At 41.1% G+C, this 19,741-nt stretch overlaps 1 protein-coding gene across 1 annotated transcript in view; it reads right to left on the bottom strand.

The window, feature by feature from the left end:
* The window catches only part of dgki (diacylglycerol kinase, iota), a 113,422-nt gene that overhangs the window by 18,203 nt on the left and 75,478 nt on the right, over positions 1-19,741 (bottom strand). Inside the window, 9 exon segments of the mRNA XM_022209744.2 lie at positions 3,596-3,708; positions 4,154-4,240; positions 4,317-4,428; positions 6,212-6,285; positions 7,724-7,786; positions 9,740-9,795; positions 10,049-10,127; positions 12,145-12,270; positions 19,620-19,733. Coding sequence (XP_022065436.2) covers positions 3,596-3,708; positions 4,154-4,240; positions 4,317-4,428; positions 6,212-6,285; positions 7,724-7,786; positions 9,740-9,795; positions 10,049-10,127; positions 12,145-12,270; positions 19,620-19,733 — 824 coding nt within the window.

Raw genomic sequence — 19,741 nt, 5'->3', positions numbered from 1 at the left:
TTATTATTTTTTGTGATTTTGTGTCTTGCTTTTGTCTTTTTGTGTATCAGTTTTGTCACTTTGTGTGTTGGTTTTGTCGTGTCTCATTTTTGTTGTTTTGTGTCTCATATTTGGATTTTGTGTCGAGCTTTTGTCGTTTTGTGTCTCATGTTTTTTGTTTTGTGTAGCAGTTTTGTCACTTTGTGCCTTGGTTTTGTCATTTCGCATCTCGTTTTTGTCGTTTTGTCTCCTTTTCGTTGTCTTCTGTCTTGATTTTGTCACTTGTGTATCAGTTTTGTCACTTTGTTTCTTTATTTTGTCATTTTCTGTCTCAGTTTTGTCATTTTCTGTCTCAGTTTTGTCGTTTCCAGTCTCATTTTTGTCATTTTGTGTCTTGTTTTTGTCATTTCTCATCTCATTTTTGTCATTTTGGGTCTTGATTTTGTCTTTTGTGCACCAGTTTTATCTTTTTGTGTCTCAGTTTTGTCATTTTCTGTCTCATTTTTGTCGTTTTCTGTCTCATTTTTGTCATTTTGTGTCTTGTTTTTGTCATTTCTCGTCTCATTTTTGTCATTTCTCGTCTCATTTTTGTCATTTTGCGTCTTGATTTTGTCGTTTTGTGCACCAGTTTTATCTTTTTGTGTCTCAGTTTTGTCATTTTGTGTCTCAATTTTGTCGTTTTATGTCTCCATTTAGTCATTTTCTGTCTCGTTTTCATCACTTTGTGTCTTGGTTCTGTTGTTTTCTATCTTGTTTCTGTCATTTTTTGTCTCACTTTTTTGTTATTTTCTCTCATTTTGTCATTTTGTTACTGTTCGTTGTTTTTGTTTTTTTAAATTTAAATCACTGTAAATTGAATCTATTTTGGTCTTTTTGGATTTATTTGGACATTTTATACCCAGAGTGACTCATGGAAGAAGTATTTGTTTTCCAGGTTAATAATGAAAGCATCACTGCAGCCCTAAGAATAAAACACAACATTTGTTTGCCACATTTAGAAACAATCAATGCAGTGAATATTCAATGATGTTCTGGAAAACTGGTTATAATTGTTTTAAAATAAAGTTATATGCCACATGTATGATCAATAACATGCTGCTGAATGTCAAATACTGGTCGAACCGGACCGACAACACGCCATTCTCTCACATGAACACGAGCACATACGTGACAGAGGGCTGAGGTACTTACACAGAGAAGGAGTCGGGGGGAGCAGAGAGGCGGCGCAGATCAGCTGCACACACCTTCTGAATACTACGCAGCACACGCACACGCCACGCACACGCCACGCACACGGAAGAGAGGAGGAACGAATGACGGAGAAGAGAGAGAGAGGAGGAGAGGAAAAAGAGGAGTAAAGAGGAGAAAAGAGAAAAAAGAGAAGAAGATAGGAGAGCAGAGGAGGAAATGAAAAAGAGGAGAGGACGCAAACAAAGGAAGGAGAAAAAGTAAACAAATGAACATAATAAATAAAAACCAAAAGATCCCAGACGTCCGTTTGGAGAAACGAAGGAGTGGAGATGGAGGAGGACAAAAAGAAGAGGAGGGACAGGAGGAGGGACAGACGGAGAAAAGCCCAGAGGTGAGTAGACAAACACTGACAGCAGAGCAGAGACACTCCTGGAGTTAAACGTTCTACATGTAGAAAATAGAGCCACATTTATACAGATAAACATGGAGTCATTAGTGCTACACGGATGGAGAAGTGTTAGTATCACATGGTTTCTGTTTCATCCCTGGAGGACATCGATAAACCCACACAGCAGAAAGAAACCACAGCGTTAGAGTGTTGTTGTGGCTAACGCTACGTATCCCTCCTCTGGTTGTGGCTAACGCTACGTATCCCTCCTCTGGTTGTTTTAAACGCTATGTATCCCTCCTCTGGTTGTTTTAAACGCTACGTATCCCTCCTCTGGTTGTTTTAAACGCTACGTATCTCTCCTCTGATTGTGGCTAACGCTACGTATCCCTCCTCTGGTTGTGGCTAACGCTACGTATCCCTCCTCTGGTTGTGGCTAACGCTACGTATCTCTCCTCTGATTGTGGCTAACGCTACGTATCCCTCCTCTGGTTGTTTTAAACGCTATGTATCCCTCCTCTGGTTGTTTTAAACGCTACGTATCCCTCCTCTGGTTGTTTTAAACGCTACGTATCTCTCCTCTGGTTGTTTTAAATGCTACGTATCCCTCCTCTGGTTGTGGTTAACCAGAGGAGGGTGGTATCCCTCCTCTGGTTGTTTTAAACGTTACGTATCTCTCCTCTGATTGTGGCTAACGCTACGTATCCCTCCTCTGGTTGTGGTTAACACTCCGTATCCCTCCTCTGGTTGTGGCTAACGCTACGTATCCCTCCTCTGGTTGTTTTAAATGCTACGTATCCCTCCTCTGATTGTGGCTAACGCTATGTATCCCTCCTCTGGTTGTTTTAAACGCTACGTATCTCTCCTCTGATTGTGGCTAACGCTACGTATCCCTCCTCTGGTTGTGGCTAACGCTACGTATCCCTCCTCTGGTTGTGGCTAACGCTACGTATCTCTCCTCTGATTGTGGTTAATGCTACGTATCCCTCCTCTGGTTGTGGCTAACGCTACGTATCCCTCCTCTGGTTGTGGCTAACGCTACGTATCTCTCCTCTGATTGTGGTTAATGCTACGTATCCCTCCTCTGGTTGTGGCTAACGCTACGTATCTCTCCTCTGATTGTGGCTAATGCTACGTATCCCTCCTCTGGTTGTGGTTAACACTCCGTATCCCTCCTCTGGTTGTGGCTAACGCTACGTATCCCTCCTCTGGTTGTTTTAAATGCTACGTATCCCTCCTCTGATTGTGGTTAACGCTACGTATCCCTCCTCTGGTTGTGGCTAACGCTACGTATCCCTCCTCTGGTTGTGGCTAACGCTACGTATCCCTCCTCTGATTGTGGCTAACGCTACGTATCCCTCCTCTGGTTGTGGTTAACACTCCGTATCCCTCCTCTGATTGTGGCTAACGCTACGTATCCCTCCTCTGGTTGTGGCTAACGCTACGTATCCCTCCTCTGGTTGTGGCTAACGCTACGTATCCCTCCTCTGGTTGTGGCTAACGCTACGTATCCCTCCTCTGGTTGTGGCTAACGCTACGTATCCCTCCTCTGGTTGTGGCTAACGCTACGTATCCCTCCTCTGGTTGTGGCTAACGCTACGTATCCCTCCTCTGGTTGTGGTTAACGCTACGTATCCCTCCTCTGGTTGTGGTTAACGCTACGTATCCCTCCTCTGATTGTGGCTACGTATCCCTCCTCTGGTTGTGGTTAACGCTACGTATCCCTCCTCTGGTTGTGGTTAACGCTACGTATCCCTCCTCTGATTGTGGTTAACGCTACGTATCCCTCCTCTGGTTGTGGTTAACGCTACGTATCCCTCCTCTGGTTGTGGCTAATGCTACGTATCCCTCCTCAGGTTGTGTTCATGGGACACTGAGAGGAGTGAATGTCAGCTCCCACTAAATAGACTGAATGACTCACTCAGTGCAAGCCGGGTTTCTACAACGCTGCTGGCCTACTTCCTCTGTTTGTGTTTCTGTGTGTGTGTTTCTATGTGTGTGTGTTTCTGTGTATGTTTCTGTGTGTGTGTGACTCACTCGTTGAGCAGCGGCACTGAGGTTCTCCTCTTGCTCTTCTGGACCATGTTGGCCTGATTTCGGAGCGAGATGCGGAGTGTGGATGGAGCCAGTCGGCAGGGCTCTCCGTCCACCTGTTAGACAAATGAGGACAAACCGATAATTAATTGGAGGAGGGATGTCAAACTCATCTTAGTTCAGGGTCACATTCAGCCCAGTCTGATCTCAAGTGGGCCAGACCAGTAAAATCACGGCAGAAAATGAGTAAACCGAGACACAAAGTTACAGAAACGAGACACAAAATGACAAAAGGGAATCAGGGCCTTTTATTACTAAATTTCAACAACAAACTAAAATCATAAATGCAGCCCAAATTGTTTATATGAAATGCGTAAATTACTACGAAAGGAATACTTAAAACAGATGTCGATAAGATCTAAAAACACTTCAAATGTTGGTTAAAGAGCGTTCTTCCTCTGATATCGTGTAATATAATCTGTGGTCCTCCTCAAAGCTTCCTCTCTAGGTTGGATTTAAAGTTTTATTCAACCTGTGATGGTGGTGACTGTGTGTAATCACCTGAACAGGTACGGTCTTGAAGGTAGTGAGGACAACTTCTCTGCACTGGTGAAGTCTCTCTCCATGACCTCCAACCTGCAGCGCCGCCTGGTGGACAAAAGACAGATTCACACCCTGACCACATGAGAACAATCCTGCTGCTTCCCTTCCATCTGTTTCTTACCAGTGAGGCCATGGTGAAGCCGATGACCTCGATGCAGCCGTCGTCATGGCGCTGAGGTTCAAAGTCGCGATGGTCGCCTGTGTTTCCCCACGGCATGGTGCCAGCACAGTACCTACACACAGGTGAATTTCATTAGTCAGGTATTCACTAGAGGGCTGCAGCGTCTCATTTTTTTCTCCGTGTTCTTAGTGGGAAACTCTGAATAATTGAAGTCGGTACACAAAAAGCAACAGATGACACTGACAGCCTGGTGTTTAGTGGTACCCGACATACAAGATGTCATCAAGAAGTTCCATAACTGTACCCATAAAAAGAAAGAAACTGTCCTATTTTAAATTTGGCCGACACCTCCTAAGGTCTTCCAAGTCTTCCAGTGTTCTTGCCATGTTTAAAGAGTCTTTTGTCATTTTGTGTCTCGATTTTGTCGTTTTGTGTCTTGATTTTGTCTTTTGTGTCTTGATTTTGTCATTCCGTGCCTCGTTTTGTCGTTTCGTGTCTCGTTTTTGTCATTTTCTGTCTTGTTTTTGCAATTTTCTGTCTCAGTTTTGTTGTTTTCTCTCCATTTTGTCTTTTTGTGTCTTGATTTTGTCATTTCTGTCTTGTTTTTGTCATTTTGTGTCTCAGTTTTGTCATTTTGTGTCTTGTTTTTGTCATTTCGTGTCTTGATTTTGTCGCTTGCTGTCTTGTTTTTGTCATTTCGTGTCTCAGTTTTGTCGTTTTGTATCTCGTTTTTGTCATTTTGTGTCTTGATTTTGTCATTTTCTCTCGTTTTTGTTGTTTTGTGTCTCGTTTTTGTCATTTTGCGTCTCAGCTTTGTCATTTTGTGTCTCAGTTTTGTCGTTTTCTGACTCGATTTCGTCATTTCGTGTCTCATTTTTGTTGTTTTGTGTCTCAATTTTGTCATTTTATGTCTTATTCTTGTTGTTTTATGTATCAGTTTTGTGGTTTCATGTCTTATTTTTGTCGTTTTGTGTCTCGGTCTCGATGGTGCCCCACCACTCGCTAAACTCCTACAATGTACTCTGCTTTCCAACATAGAACTGCCTATTAAACAATGAATGACTTGTATCAGATCAGGGCTCAGAAAAAACATGGGGCATTACTAATAAAAGGCTCTGAATTCCAAAACTTCTTTCTACTGAAGGACAACTTTCAATATCATACTAACATAGAAAAAATATAGAAGATATCGCCAAAAAGTTCCATAACTGTGCCTATAAAAAGAAAAAGACTGTTCTATTTTAAATTTGGCCAATATCTCCCAACATCTTCCAAGTCTTCCTGTGCTCTTGCCTCATTTAAAGAGCCTTCTGCAGGTCTTATTCTGGCCAGACTCAATCTTCAGTTCATGGATCGTCATGGGGAACCAAAGCTGGCTGAACAACTATGACCAGAAGTCTTCATAATGGAGCCCACAGCTTCCAGGACTGAAGAAGTCCTGTCAGGGCAGCATGTTTAGCGCTTTGTTAAACATTCTCATCGTTTTGCGCTGCAGATTTGTCCACCAGTTCTGCTGAAATGTTTCAAGGCGTCCAAAAAAGAACATTCCACACAAATGGTCTGAATCGTGGTGCGTTCCATGGTGCCAATGAACAAGTTTTTTTGGCTTTCTTAATCATCCCACCCATCCTACTCACCAGATATGACTTCCTGCAAGTTCTTCCTTTGCCCCAAAATAAAATTAAAGTTTTGAAAGAGCGAGGAAGTTTTAGCGTGAGTCGCAGATGGTGGCAGAAGCGATGGGAACCATGAAGGAAGACAACTACGACGAGGATGGAGGCCAGCTTTTATTCAGAAACAGTTTCTGCATTTTAGAGGTGCGGTCTCAGACCTTCTCGATCAAACCTCGTGTAGTAAATCCTTCCAAATCAAGTGTGGCCTGCGTCGTCACCTACCTGGGAATGTTTAGAAACACGATGCACTGGAATTTCAGCTCCTGGATCTTGGGAGTCAGATCGGTACCGTCACACTGAACCAGACAGAGAAAGAGAAGCCGATTCAGAAAGAGTCATTCAGTTTGATCTGTGGCTTCAGTCGGCGTTTTTACAAAACCAGCAGTTGAACAACTCATTTTCACTCGCAGATCCTTCGTCTGCTGTTAGATCTCGTGTCCAGCTTCACTCTCAGTTCCCAGGTTTTAGTCTCAGTCTCAATATTTCTGCTCTTGATCTTATGACTGTGTTGAAGCGAGTGGCGGTGGAAAGCGATTGATGCCAGCCAGAGGTCAAGTGAGCTCTCTGCGGCGACGTCAAATGATTTGTTGCAGCGACGAGATGCAATGTGGAAAACTACAAACGAGAAGCAGAGCGTGTCTTTTTCTGACCACATCTACTGTTTGTGTGGAATCATGCAGGCTCACTGAGAATGCAGAAAAGTCAGTAAAATCACCCTTTAACTGTCTGCTAACCTTCATCAAAAATGTCTGCAGACAATCAATAATTTTCTGTCAAAAAAAATCGAACAAAACTATCAAAAATAACAACAGATTCTAGTAACAAGTGCTGCCTTTGTATTCAAAGCCTGGCATTTTTCCTCTGTGCTGCTGAGCTCCACTGTCATCCAAAAACTATTAAAAACACATCAGTTAGTGCAATGACTGACATGTTTCTGCTTTATGATAAACACAGGAACTGCAGTTTAGCTGCTGCTGTAAATATTCACAACAGAAGCAGAACAAAAGCACCGTTTTCTACTGTCTAAATACAATCAGCTCACTCTGGAAAACCCACTGTTACAGAAATACAACATCAGTTTTAATGTTTTTATGATTATTTTTTACTTATTTACATATATAAATTTTGACGGATTTTTTTTGGTCAATGTTCTGAAGAAAATATTGGAAGTTTTACTGATATATGTGTAAACATTTTAGATATTTGTACTCATTTTTTTTGGAAGATTTTTACTCATTTTTTGAAAATATTCACAAGAATCTTCTTGCCAAATTTGGGGGATTTTTTTTTGAATAAAATTTTTAAGGTAAACTTTGAAGGAATTATTGGAATTTTCTTCCTGAATGTTTTGCAAATTTTCTGAAATTTGTGGATTTTTTTGCAGATTTTTTTTTCAGACAAGGAAGCAATATTTTTTAGTGCTCGTAAATGAGGACAACAGGAGGGTTAAATTATATTCATTTTTCATCATTTTTGGGCATTCTGGAGATGATTAACCCAGAAGACAATCATCAGAAGTGATAATAAAATGATTTGTAGCTGCTGCTGTAACCCCAGTCCAGAGGTGAGCGTTCAGGGTCAGTGAGCAGCAGCAGCAAGGCTTTAATACTCTACTGAAGGACGCTTCAACAGGACAGATGTTACAGCTGAAGGACGGCCTTTATAATCAGCTGCTGCCCAGACATGTCGACATGGAAGACGACACCGGCGGAGAGAGAGCGTGTCGACACTCACCACCACTCTGACGTGTTTGGACAAATCCCTGGAGCTCCTCTGGAGGAAATCTGAGAAGGCAGCCTGAACACACACACACATAAACAGAGAAAAGCAGCCGATCAAACAGAATTACAGCCCGTTACATTTCCCTCATTAAAAACAGATAATTCTCCTACATGTTTCCGCTCCAGCTCACACCCATCATTTATTCTTTCCAGCTCACATCCTTCAGAGTAACGGCTGGATCCCAAAAAACTACAAATGGAAGATTTCTTAACATCTAGTCGAGGATTGTAAAACTCATCTTAGTTCAGCTTCCACATTCAGCTAAATTTGATCTCCAGCGATCAGTAAAATAACCTAGAAATAAAAGTACATTCTGAAAAGTAAGTTCAGTTTCATCAACATTCAGCCTCAGTTTATCATTTCCTCATTACAACTTCCAGATCACAGAGTGTCCACAAAGGAACACAACATTTAGTCACCTGGAACTGAATGATGTAGGATTTTACTTTTAAAAAGACAAAACACCACAAAACAAGACAAAATATTACAAAAATGAGACACAAAACGGCAAAAGAACAATGAGCGATCTAGTACTTTAAGAAACGGACAAACGAGAAAAACGAGACAAAAAATTACACAAATGACATAAACAAGACCAAAAATGACAAAAGCGAAAACAAAACAACAAAAAAGTTGCTTTTTGTTTTTGTTTTCACTAAAAAACACACGCGAGACAAAGGCAAACACAAAACGACAAAAATGGTACAAAACATCGAATAAAGCAAAAATGACAAAAATGAGCCAACAAACACAAGCAAGACAAAAACGAAACACAAAACGACAAAAGTCAGACAATAAAAGACAAAAGACAAAATGTTACAAAAATGAGACACAAAATGACAAAAGAACAACTTATTATTTCACTTTCTGATCCAAACAACTTGTCATGGTCTAGAAATGATTTTAAATTTATAGTTTTACTGATTTACAATCTGCAGTTAACCCTTTACGCTTCAGTGCGTCGTAGGTGTACCGCCGGCGGTATTTGCACAGGAATTTCAAGAATGTCCGACGGCTGCAAACACGATTATACAAACACTATACGCTGATGGAAAGCTTAGATTCTCATGAATCCGCCGGTATAAACCACTTTCAGATGTGATTACCACAGCGGGTGAGAAAAACACATTTGTCCGACAAAAACAAATATTCATCCATCCGTTCTCTATACACGGCTTCAACGTACACAGCGCGACTCACATTTCCAGGTTCATTATTACACACAGAAAAAAAGATTCCACAAAAAACGGCCATAATCCAACCTTTTACATCAGATGACACAAGCCAGTAAACTATTTTGTCCAAAACATGTCCTGAAGTCGGTATAAAATCCACGAATCGGTCGTTTTCAAGGAAATGCACCTCGCGATGCCCGTCCAATATTCCCTGTATTTTTCGTAATTTTTTTATTTAAAAATAGAATATTAGCGATTTTTTGTACTGAAAACGGCTGGAATTGACTGAAGCTTAAAGGGTTAATGTCTTCTCTGCAATTTTTACACTTTGATTGGACCTTCTGGAGGACCACTTTTGGCCCACGGGCCTCATGTTGGACACCCCTGTTCTAGCTGAAGCTTTAGACTTGAATCAAAAACCCAATCATGCTGAGAGCTGCCTGAAGCCAGAGGAGTTATGGATTTCCAGTTGAGCGCTGGAGTTCGATGACTGTAAATCTAAGGAATAAAAGGTCAAATGATGTTTGTTTAGTAAGAACATGGGACGCATACGGCACTGCTCACTATTGATCTAAAACCACCAGAGACTCTAAAACAGATTACTTTTCCTTTCAGAAGACCCATCAGATTTCTGCTCCTCATAGCCTCCTCCCTCTTGAAGATAGCTGCTCTTCCAGTTTGCCTTTTTATGCATTTTCCCAGCTCCTCAGTCTCTCATTGTTCTGTCTCTAAGCTCCCTACATCCCATCAGTGTCTGCAAAGAGAAGAAGGTTTTAATGTGTGGGACACTCACTCCTGCATAGAACATCTTGTTGCGGAAGCGACTGTTAAACTTTTCTGGGTTGGCCTCTGGAAACACAGAAGAAGAAGAAGAAGACGGTGAGATTAAAACTAAACACTGAGGTGTAAAGAGAAAGAGAGAGGAACTCGTGTGTGGATCTGACTGTGAGTACTTTTTAAATATTTCATTTATTCCGCTCATCTTTTTTTCACAACAGCGCAGAATGATGCATTAGTACAAGAGGGGAGGACTTAATGGAATATAAATACGAGAGGGGGGGGGATGTTAAAACAGAAAGAGGCTGAAATAGCTTCCACAGACCTCTGGACTCGTGGAACTCCAGGGTGACGTGAGCGTCGAAGCCCAGGCTGAAGTAGTTGTTGAAGACATTCAGGGGCAGCTGAGGACACAGGGAACATTTCACAATGTTAATATAATATATTCACAGAGGCCTCTCATGTTCTGGCTGAGCACCTGGCAAGTAGCACTCATCCAAATTCACTTTTTTAGGACACAGATGACGTGTAAACAGCAAGGGATGAGACTTGAGAATGAATTTGTTGAATCTCTAAATAAAATCCTGGCTATCCTGAGGTTCTTTTTTGCTTGGAAAGGCTCCTACATGAGTGAAATGACCTGAAAGCATCTAAGTGTTCATGGACAGGATCTCAAGGCTCAGCCGGGGTGAGGAGGGTGTCCGGTTTGGGGGCCTCGGGATCACATCTCTGCTTTTTGCAGATGATGTGGTTCTGTTGGCTTCATCAGATCGTGATCTTCAGCAGTTTGCAGGAGAGATGAAGCGGCAGGGATGTGGATCAGAACCTCCAAGTCCGAGGTCATGGTTCTCTGATGGAAAACGGTGGATTGATCCTTGAAAGTTGATTCTCCAAGCGAAGGAGTTCAGTTATCTCGGGATCTTGTTCATGAATGATGGGAAAATGGAGCCTGAGATGGACAGGAGGATTGGTGCATCATCAGCAGTAATGAAGGCATTGTATAGCACTATCTACATTCCAACCCTCACCTATGGTCATGAGCTCTGGGTAGAGACTGAAAGAACGAGATCGCGGATACAAGCGGCTGAAATGAACTTCATCTGCAGGGTGGCTGGACTCAGCCTTAGAGATAGGGTGAGAAGCTCAGACATCCAGAGGGAGCTGGGAGTTGAAAGCAGCCAGTAGAGGTGGTTTGGACATCTGATTCGGATACCTCCAGAGAGACTTCCTCTGGAGGTTTTCTGAACACATCTGCCTGAAAAGAGACCCCGGGGTAGACCCAGAACTCACTGGAGGAAAATGTGTTCAAACTTTTGACTGGTAGTGGACATAATCCCTCCAGCGACTTATAGGCATTGTATCTCATCTGGCCTCGGAATGCCTCGGGATGCTACCTAAAGAGCCGGGTTCTGCTCAAGGTTTCTTCCCTGTTAAAAGGGTGTTTTTCTTGCCACTGTCACTTTGGGGCTGCTCTGGGGCTTCAGGCATATGGGTTCTGTAAGGCGTCTTAAGACAACTTGACCTGTAATTGGTGCTATATAAGTAAAACTGAATTGAATTAAGTGCCATCTAAATGCTAAGGAAAGGTCTTATTTTGCGGTCCATCCTTTACGAAAGGCTGCAAATCCTTGCAGAAGGACGACTCAAAGCAACACACCATCCACCCACATCAACATCTTCCATAACGTGCAGCCTCGTGCAGCTGGATTCTTTTCCTTTGTCCTCATGAATTCTACTTCACACCTCTCCCTGACCTCCCACCATTTTCTATCAAGGTCAAGGACAACTCGACAGAAACCAACGAGTCCTATCAGGAATAGAAAAGACACATTTGGTGCAGGAGAGCAGGCCTAACTGTGCCACTTCAAATAATCAAGTTCCCAAAAATACGATGAAGCGGAACTTTATTGGAAAACATCTGACGTGTAATTTGTTGGATTCTTTGACTGCATTTGTTGTTTTACGCTGCTACAAATTCACGTCCTGCTTCTGTTTCCTATTAAAAAGGTTTGCAGCGATGAATCACACAGAGACTTTTATTGTAAATACAGGTTTGTATTTGACACAGAAGTCAGCAGTGTCAGTCTGCAACCCTGCTACTGTTTGTTATTGCTTTGTTAACACATCAAGTGCACTACCCGGTGTTTTTCTCGTCTGGTAAAAATAGTGGGAGGAATTGTAAATGAGCTGCAGGAAACACATGGGAGTAGAAAGCAAGGCAGTGACTCCTACCTGAACACAGATCAGACCAGAATGAAGGACTGGAAGTAACACAAACACTGGGATGTCCATGAGTAATGACCTAAAAGACTGCGTCACATTAAAGTTCTGCATACAGAGGCTTGAACTTGACCTTGTAATCAGAATAAAACACACACAGACATCCCAGCAGCCAGCTCTGTGTTCATGCTGCCTCCTGACCTTCTGGGTTCCCTCCTCTGGCTGGACAGAACTCTTCTCCACCAGGAGGTTCCACCTGTCCAGCTGCACCACAGAACCGTCCTCCACATGACACAGAACCTTGGACACCGGTTCATCTGTGTAGCCCTGAAGTGAGAAAAAGCAGATATTGAGTCATGGCATTGTATAACGTCCAGAAAAAAGGGTCAATCCAGACCTGAGGACATTTTACCATCAAATTTCAAACAATCCATGTACAAAATACTAAAACATGCAGTTGTTCTCTCTCTTGTAAATGTGGGATTTTTTTTAAATCAGCATAATATTTTAAATAATAATTATTATGCATGTGTCCCACAACAACTCTGTTGATGTTTTTGTCCTTTTGTGTCTCGTCTTTCTCATTTTGGGTCTCGTTTTTGTCGTTTCGTGTCTTGATTTTCTCATTTTGTCTCATTTTTCTCACTTTTTGTCTCGTTTTTGTCACTTTCTGTCTCATTCTTCACATTTTGTATCTCGTTTCTACCATTTTATGTCTCGTTTTTGCCATTTTCTGTCACATTTTTATCACTTTGTCTTGTTTTTGTCATTTTGTATCTCGGTGTTCTCGTTTTGTGTCTCCCTTTTTTCATTTTGTGTCTCAATTTTCTCATTAGGTGTCTCGTTTCTCTCAATTTCTGTCTTGTTTTTGTCAATTTCTGTCTCGCTTTGTGTCTTGTTTTTGTATTCTCATTTTGTGTCTCATTTTGGTCATTTTGTGTCTTGTTTGTTGTCATTTTGTGTCTTGTTTTTCTCATTTAGTGTCTCGTTTCTCTCGTTTTAGGTCTTGTTTTTGTCAATTTCTGTCTCGTTTCTGTTTTTTCGGTCTTGTTTCTGTTCTTTTGAGTCTCATTTTTGTCATTTTATGTCTTGTTTTTGTCGTCAACATCACCAAACAGTTTTCCTAAAGAATGTTTAGAGCAAAGCTATGTCCTCTTTTCTGTTTTTCATATTTTCATCCCATTGTCAGCCTTGACTGAATGTCTCACTCTACCTCATATTATCAGGATCAGACTAATTCTTTGGACTGTTTTCCATCAGTCAGTTTGTCCTCTTGGTCAGCAGTAACAGCTAGCTAAATATCTAGCTTCTACTGCTGAGAAAAAGATCACATTAGCATGGATTAGCAACCCTGTTACTGCAAACGTAACATCATGGTGTGAAGATGCAGACCGCGAAGTCAGCCATTTTAAGCTGCAACAATCTCGAAAAAAGACCCACAAAATCCTAGAGGTATTGAAAGGGTGTAAAAGACAGGATATGGAGTGAAATGGGAGAAAATGGAGACAAAAGATGGAGGAAGGGGTTGAGAATGGTCAAGGAGAGCGAGACTGATGTGGAGAGACGAAAATGGGGATGATGGGATGAGTTTAGAGCTAAATTATGGCTTCTACGCCTCCTGTCTCTTCTATCTATCAACCATCAAGGCCTCTTTTCATCTGCTATCTTCTTGCAAACAGGAGTGCCACACATTAAACACACTCACAGAGTGAATGGAAGAACATGTGGACAGACAGGAAGAGCAGTAATGATTGGTTTCAGTAGGAGATCATCACTGACACCATCACCACTTTAACAGCGACGACACACACCATCACACACCATCACACACCAGTCATGTCTCTCTCTCTTCCTCCTCCCCCTTTCTTCCATCCATCACATCCCTCCCTCATGTCCAGTATTTCATTTCTTTCTGCTTTTGATTCTCTCTCTCCCTTTAGATGGAAAATCAATGTACCAAGGGCACACCACAAACACACAAACACACACAAGGAGACAACAATCTGATCGTCAGCAGGACCTCACACACCGCCGGGTTTTCATGACTTCACAGGATATTCATTATGTTAGATTACATCTATTTCCAGAAAATTCCGCCTAACCACAACCAAAAACCCCCAACCTAAAGTAAACCAGTCAGACAATGAGGCTGTAAAGAAATAAAGAAAGAAAGACAGAAAGAAAGAAAGACAGAAAGAAAGAAAGAAAGAAAGAAAGAAAGAAAGAAAGAAAGAAAGAAAGAAAGAAAGAAAGAAATGGGAGGACTAAAAGGAAAGGAAAAGAAAGGAAAGGAAAGGAAAAGAAAGGAAAGTAAAGGTAAGAGAAGTAAAAGAAAGATAAGGACAAAAGAAAAGGAAAAGAAAGGAAATGAAGATAAGGAAAGGAGATGAAAGGAAAGAAAAGGAAAAGAAAGGTGAGGAAATGAAATAAAAGGAAAAGAAAGAAAAGGAAAAGAAAGGACAGGAAAGGAAAGACAGAAAAAAATGACAAAACAAAGGAACAGAAAGTATTTGGAAGGAGGAGAGATAAAAGAAAGTGGATGAAGAAAAGGACGGGGAGAAAAGTAGACGTGAACCAAAAAGCAGTAGACAGACAAAGAATAAAAAGTGGTGGAAAGTAGGAGGAAGAAACAAAAGGGAAAGAAATAAGAGGAGAGAAGGAAAGGAAAATGCACTAAAAGAAAGGTAAAACCAAGAAATGGGAACTCAGAGGGAAGGAGATAAAAGGGAAGAAAAAGAACTGAAAAATTGGTAAAATGTAAGGAGAGCAAGAATAGAAAAGAGTCAAAGGACTGAAGTGGAAAGGGAAAGAAAGACACGGTGAGAACAGGCTAGAATAGAAAAAGAACTAGAAACGAGAAGTAACAAAGGCAGCAGGACAGAGAGGAAATAAAGGGACAGGAAAGGGCAGGAACAGAAAATAAAGGAACAAATATAAAGTGGATAAAAACTGCTGCAGTCAGACGTACACAATGAAACCGAGGACAAAAAGGACACCACACTAATTACACAAACGACAGATCTATCTCATTCAGCCCCGTCTTTGCGCAGAGCGTCTATCTCCCAATGTATCAGGAGTTTATCTGTTCAGTCCAGAGCTGCCGAGTCATTCACACGTCCTTGGTTCATCATTCAGTGCATGCTGACTGCAGACTGTACAGCTCACTGCACTCCCCCACAGTACAACCACTAACATCGTTCTAAACACTTTAGTCACAAACATTTCCTATGCGTTATCCGATGGTTTCATGCTGCTATTAGGGTCCGAGAACCAAATGATGTGAAGACCCGACCGAAACCCATGATCTCAAATCTGAAAGCCTAAAAACACTCAAAAACACCTGAAAATTTGATATTTTGGGGGATAGGCGTGACCCAAAATGGCTCAATAGCGCCACCTGGAAAATTTCTGAACAGGAATTACAGCCAGTACGTGTCAACTAGAGTTATGAACATTGGTAGGCAAATGTAACTCATCAAGGCACATAAAAAAGTCATTGACAACCATGCCCACAACACAACAGGAAGTCGGCCATTTTGAATTCTGTCATATTTTGGACCATTTTGGACCAATTTTTGTACATTTTTAAGAACTTTAAACTCAAACAGGGTAACTTCGACAGAGTTCAAATTTGGCAAGGATGTACACCTGGCATGGGTCATCAAAACTTACCAAAATGCAAAAATCTGTGGGCGTGAAAATGGCGGACCTTGACATTTTGGCATTTTGCCATGACAGGAAATGCTGTTTAACTTGTCTGTACATGCTCCAGTCTGACTCATACTTTACATGTATGATCAGAGTCTAGCTCTGATGACATACATGTGCTGATATATGGTCAGAGTGACAGTACTGACCAGCAAGGATGTGAGGACCCATTCAACGCTACTTGCAGCTTTAATTAGGGTCCAAGTACCAAATGTCGTGAAAGACCCCATTGTGAATTATTTTCAAATTATTTGAAACTCAAACTTAAAGGCCTAAAAATAATTGAAAATGCATGAAACTTTACACACAAATCAGGACCGGTGAAAACTTTGATATTTTGGGGGAATCGCATAGCTGTGACCCAAAATGACTCCATAGCACCACCTGGAAAATTTCAAACAGGAACTACAGCCAGGATTTGTCACCTACAGCTATGAAATTTGGAAGACATAAGGAACTCGTGAAGACACACATAAATGTAATTGACACCCATGCTCAAAACCCAACAGGAAGTTGGCCATTTTGAATTAGGTGCCATATTTTCGATGATTTTGGACCAATTTTTGCAAATTATCAAAAATAATAACGTCAAACACAGTAACCCCAACAGAGTTCAAATTTGACCGGAATGTACACCGGGCATTGGTGATCAAAAGTTTACCAAAATGCTCCTCAAAAGTCAGAGGTCGTGGAAATGGCGGCCCCCAGAATTTCGATGTTTCGCCGTGAAACAGGAAGTGGTGTCGAACTAGCCTGAACACGCTCCAATTTGCCTCACACTTTACATGTGTGATCAGAGTCCAGCCCTGATGAAGTCCACAGACTGATAGTGATAACGCCACCTGGTGGACAGGTTTGGATTCGCTGACTAGCAAAGATGCGAGGGCCCAGCATTAATCCCATATTGTCATTTTAAGGCAAAAACACAATGCAGATGACTCAGATCATGTATCTTTGTAGAGACTGGAATAATTCTTAAGGAGAAAAATGTTTGATATCATCATAAAAACATAATTAAAATCAACAGAAACACATTTCAGATTTTTTGAGTCACGCTTTTGACTCATAATGAGACATATGTGGTGTTTGATCACCACTACAAACCCACATCTAAAGGAAAGTCTAATGGAAGAATGTGGGTGCTTGTGAAAGGTCTCTTCTTGTACACGGCGGTACAGTTATGCAATGGTGTGTGTGTGTGTGTGTGTGTGTGTGTGTGTGTGTGTGTGTGTGTGTGTGTGTGTGTGTGTGTGTGTGTGTGTGTGTGTGTGTGTCTGTCAAGGGGCAAATTCTTGATACTTCAGCACTTCACCTTATTTTAGTAACAAACTGTGAGAGCCTCCTCCTTCCTGAAGAAGAGCGGTGCATCATGTTTTATTATTTAAGTTTCTGCAACTCCACCAACTTAGTTCTGTACTTTCATAAAGAGAAAAGTCAAAATGAAAGCAGAGGAGGCTGAAACAACCCAACTTTTAGAGCTTATTATGGGTCATTTCCCAGAAAGGAGCGGCACCTGCCCACGTTTTCAAACATTACAGCTCCAGTTTAGTCTATTAAAACTGTGACCTTGACGTCAGCCCAGGATGACCTCAGCTGGGTTTTTCCTCAAGAAAGGTCCCAGTAGAGGCACAGATGATGTTATGAAAGTGCTACAAAATCAATGGAGTGTGGAGAAAATGGACACAGGCATGCTGGATAGCGCTGCTGTTACAGAGGTTGGATGAAAACGTCGAGCCCTTCTCAGACGTGGAATACGTGACATTCATCAACCCGTTAAAGAGACGGCATTCTGTCATTCAGACACAGGTCACTGGTAAATTACGGCTCACGGCTTCATGCCCACACAGTGATGGAGAGAGCAGACTGGACACTACATGAAGTGATGTTTATCGCATAATAATGCACTAATAAAAAAAAAGACAAAATCAAAACGAATTGCAAACTAATCACAATGTCCAATAGGGTATTTATAATTTCCTGCAAACTGAAAGCGATGTTCATGTGTCATGTAGTGTTTCCTTTTTGTCTTGCTTGTGTTTTTTGTCTTATTTTTGTCATTTTGTGTTTTGCCGTATTCACTGTTTTGTGTGCGATTTGTGCCGTTTTGTGTTTTTTTGTCTCACTTGTGCTGTTTGTCGACTTTTTTGTCTCGCTTTTGTCCCTTTTATTGTTTTATTTGTATCCTTTTTGTTCATTTTGCATTTCACTTTGTAATATTTTGTCTCGTTTTTGTTGCTTTTCGCATTTTTTAAAGTAAAATACCGTAGCGTAGACACTCTGTGATCTGGAAGTTGTGATGTGGAAATGATAAACTGAGACTGAATGCTGCTGAAATCTATCCCCCCTTACAGATAATTTACAATCGCCAACTAATCCTGCATATCTTTAGATTGTGGAAGAAAGTGGAAATCACATTCAGGCAGAGGAGACCAGTTCTAATGCGATAGCTACACTGCAAAAAACTCAAAATCTTACCAAGTCTATTTGTCGTATTTTTAATCAAAATGTCTCATCCCACTTGATTTAAGGTAAATTCACTAAACAAGTGACATTTCAGCAAAATGGAGGGACTTATTTTAAGACAATGCTTCTTAAATATCTTGTTAAGTCAAACAATCTTGAAACTATCTTGTTTTCAGTTGAATTTTGCAAGAAAACTCAAAACAAGTTTAACCCTTGTGTCATCCTGTGGGTCAAATTAACCCGTTTTAAAGTTTGAAAATGTGGGGGGAAAAAATATATTTTCAGAGTAAACCTTCTGATGTCCTCATTTTCAACATTTTTGGTGCAAAAAAAGAAACGTTAAAAATGTTTCTTTAGGAACATTCACATAAAAATCAAACAAAATCCAGCGAATTTTGCTGGCTTTTGGTTGATTTTTTTTGAATGTTCTTAAAAATATATTAGAAGTTTTACTGATATATATGTAGCCACTTCAGATATTTTTAGGATTTTTTGGACATTTTTTACTCATTTTTTGAAAATATTTACAAGAATTTTCTTGCCAAATTTGGGGATTTTTTAAAATAAAACTTTTACGGTACATTTTTAAGGAATTCTTGGAATTTTCTTCCCTAAGGTTTTGCAAATTTTCAGAAATTTGGGGAATTTTTTGCTGATTTTTTGGATTTTTTTCAGACAAAGAAACAATATTTTTTGGCGCCCGTAAATGAAGACAGCAGGAAGGTTAATACATCTCAATATAGGAGGTTACATGAAAGCAAAATTATGTTTTGAGTGAAAAACTGCTTCTTTTTTCTTAGCATACCTGGCTCATTTTAAGACACCTACGCTTGGCAATACTGGTAAAATACAGCTTCAAATAAGTTTTCTCAGCTAATTTTAAGCTCTCAATATTCTAAATATCAGATCATATTTCAAGCAATTCTATCAAGCCATTTTTCTCTTGTTCTATTGGCAGATTTGTTCACTTATTTCAAGGTAAAAGCTCCTTGAAACACATTTTTTTGTTTGTTTTGAGAGAGGCATTTTTTCCAGTGTCCCCTGAATCATAAAAGGTAAAAACAAATCTGCCTCCACTCTGCTGTACCCACTGCAGACGTTCTGCTGCTAGGATGATTTTTGTGTCGTGTTTTTGACTTTGTTGAGGTGAAACAGGTCAAATAAATGGCAGGAAACATCTCTAGCGTCATATCTGCTTGATGCGTCGTGCTTTATGGAGGTCGTACGGGGGTTAAATGTCAGGGCTTTAAGGCTGAGATACACAGGAAGAGACACATCCTGGAATTTGGCTGAGTTACCCTGAAGCTCCCACAGGTTTTGGAGAGGTAAAAAACTGTCATTGTGGTTGTTTTTTAAACCCAGCAGATGTAAATGCAGCTGTGAAACGACCCAAACTCAAAGTCGTCGATCAGACGCTTGTGAATGAGTGAACACGGGGAGAACGAAGCGCTACGCCCCGTCGCTCTCCGTCAGCTCTGTGGCAGAAGTCAAGGCGAGGAACTCACCCCGCCCCAGTTGAGCGTCCTGGCGAGGTCATTTCCTGTTCCCAGAGGAAGCACAGCGACCGGAGGCTGCGGGTTCATCTGCAGCTCATCGAGAGCCGACAGAATCCACCCCACCTACAGAG

The sequence above is a fragment of the Acanthochromis polyacanthus genome, chromosome 1 (assembly GCF_021347895.1).
Source record: "Acanthochromis polyacanthus isolate Apoly-LR-REF ecotype Palm Island chromosome 1, KAUST_Apoly_ChrSc, whole genome shotgun sequence".
NCBI classification, from domain to species: Eukaryota; Metazoa; Chordata; class Actinopteri; family Pomacentridae; genus Acanthochromis; species Acanthochromis polyacanthus.
Note: the sequence above shows the minus strand (reverse complement) of the source record. Positions and strands in the feature narration are given on the sequence as shown.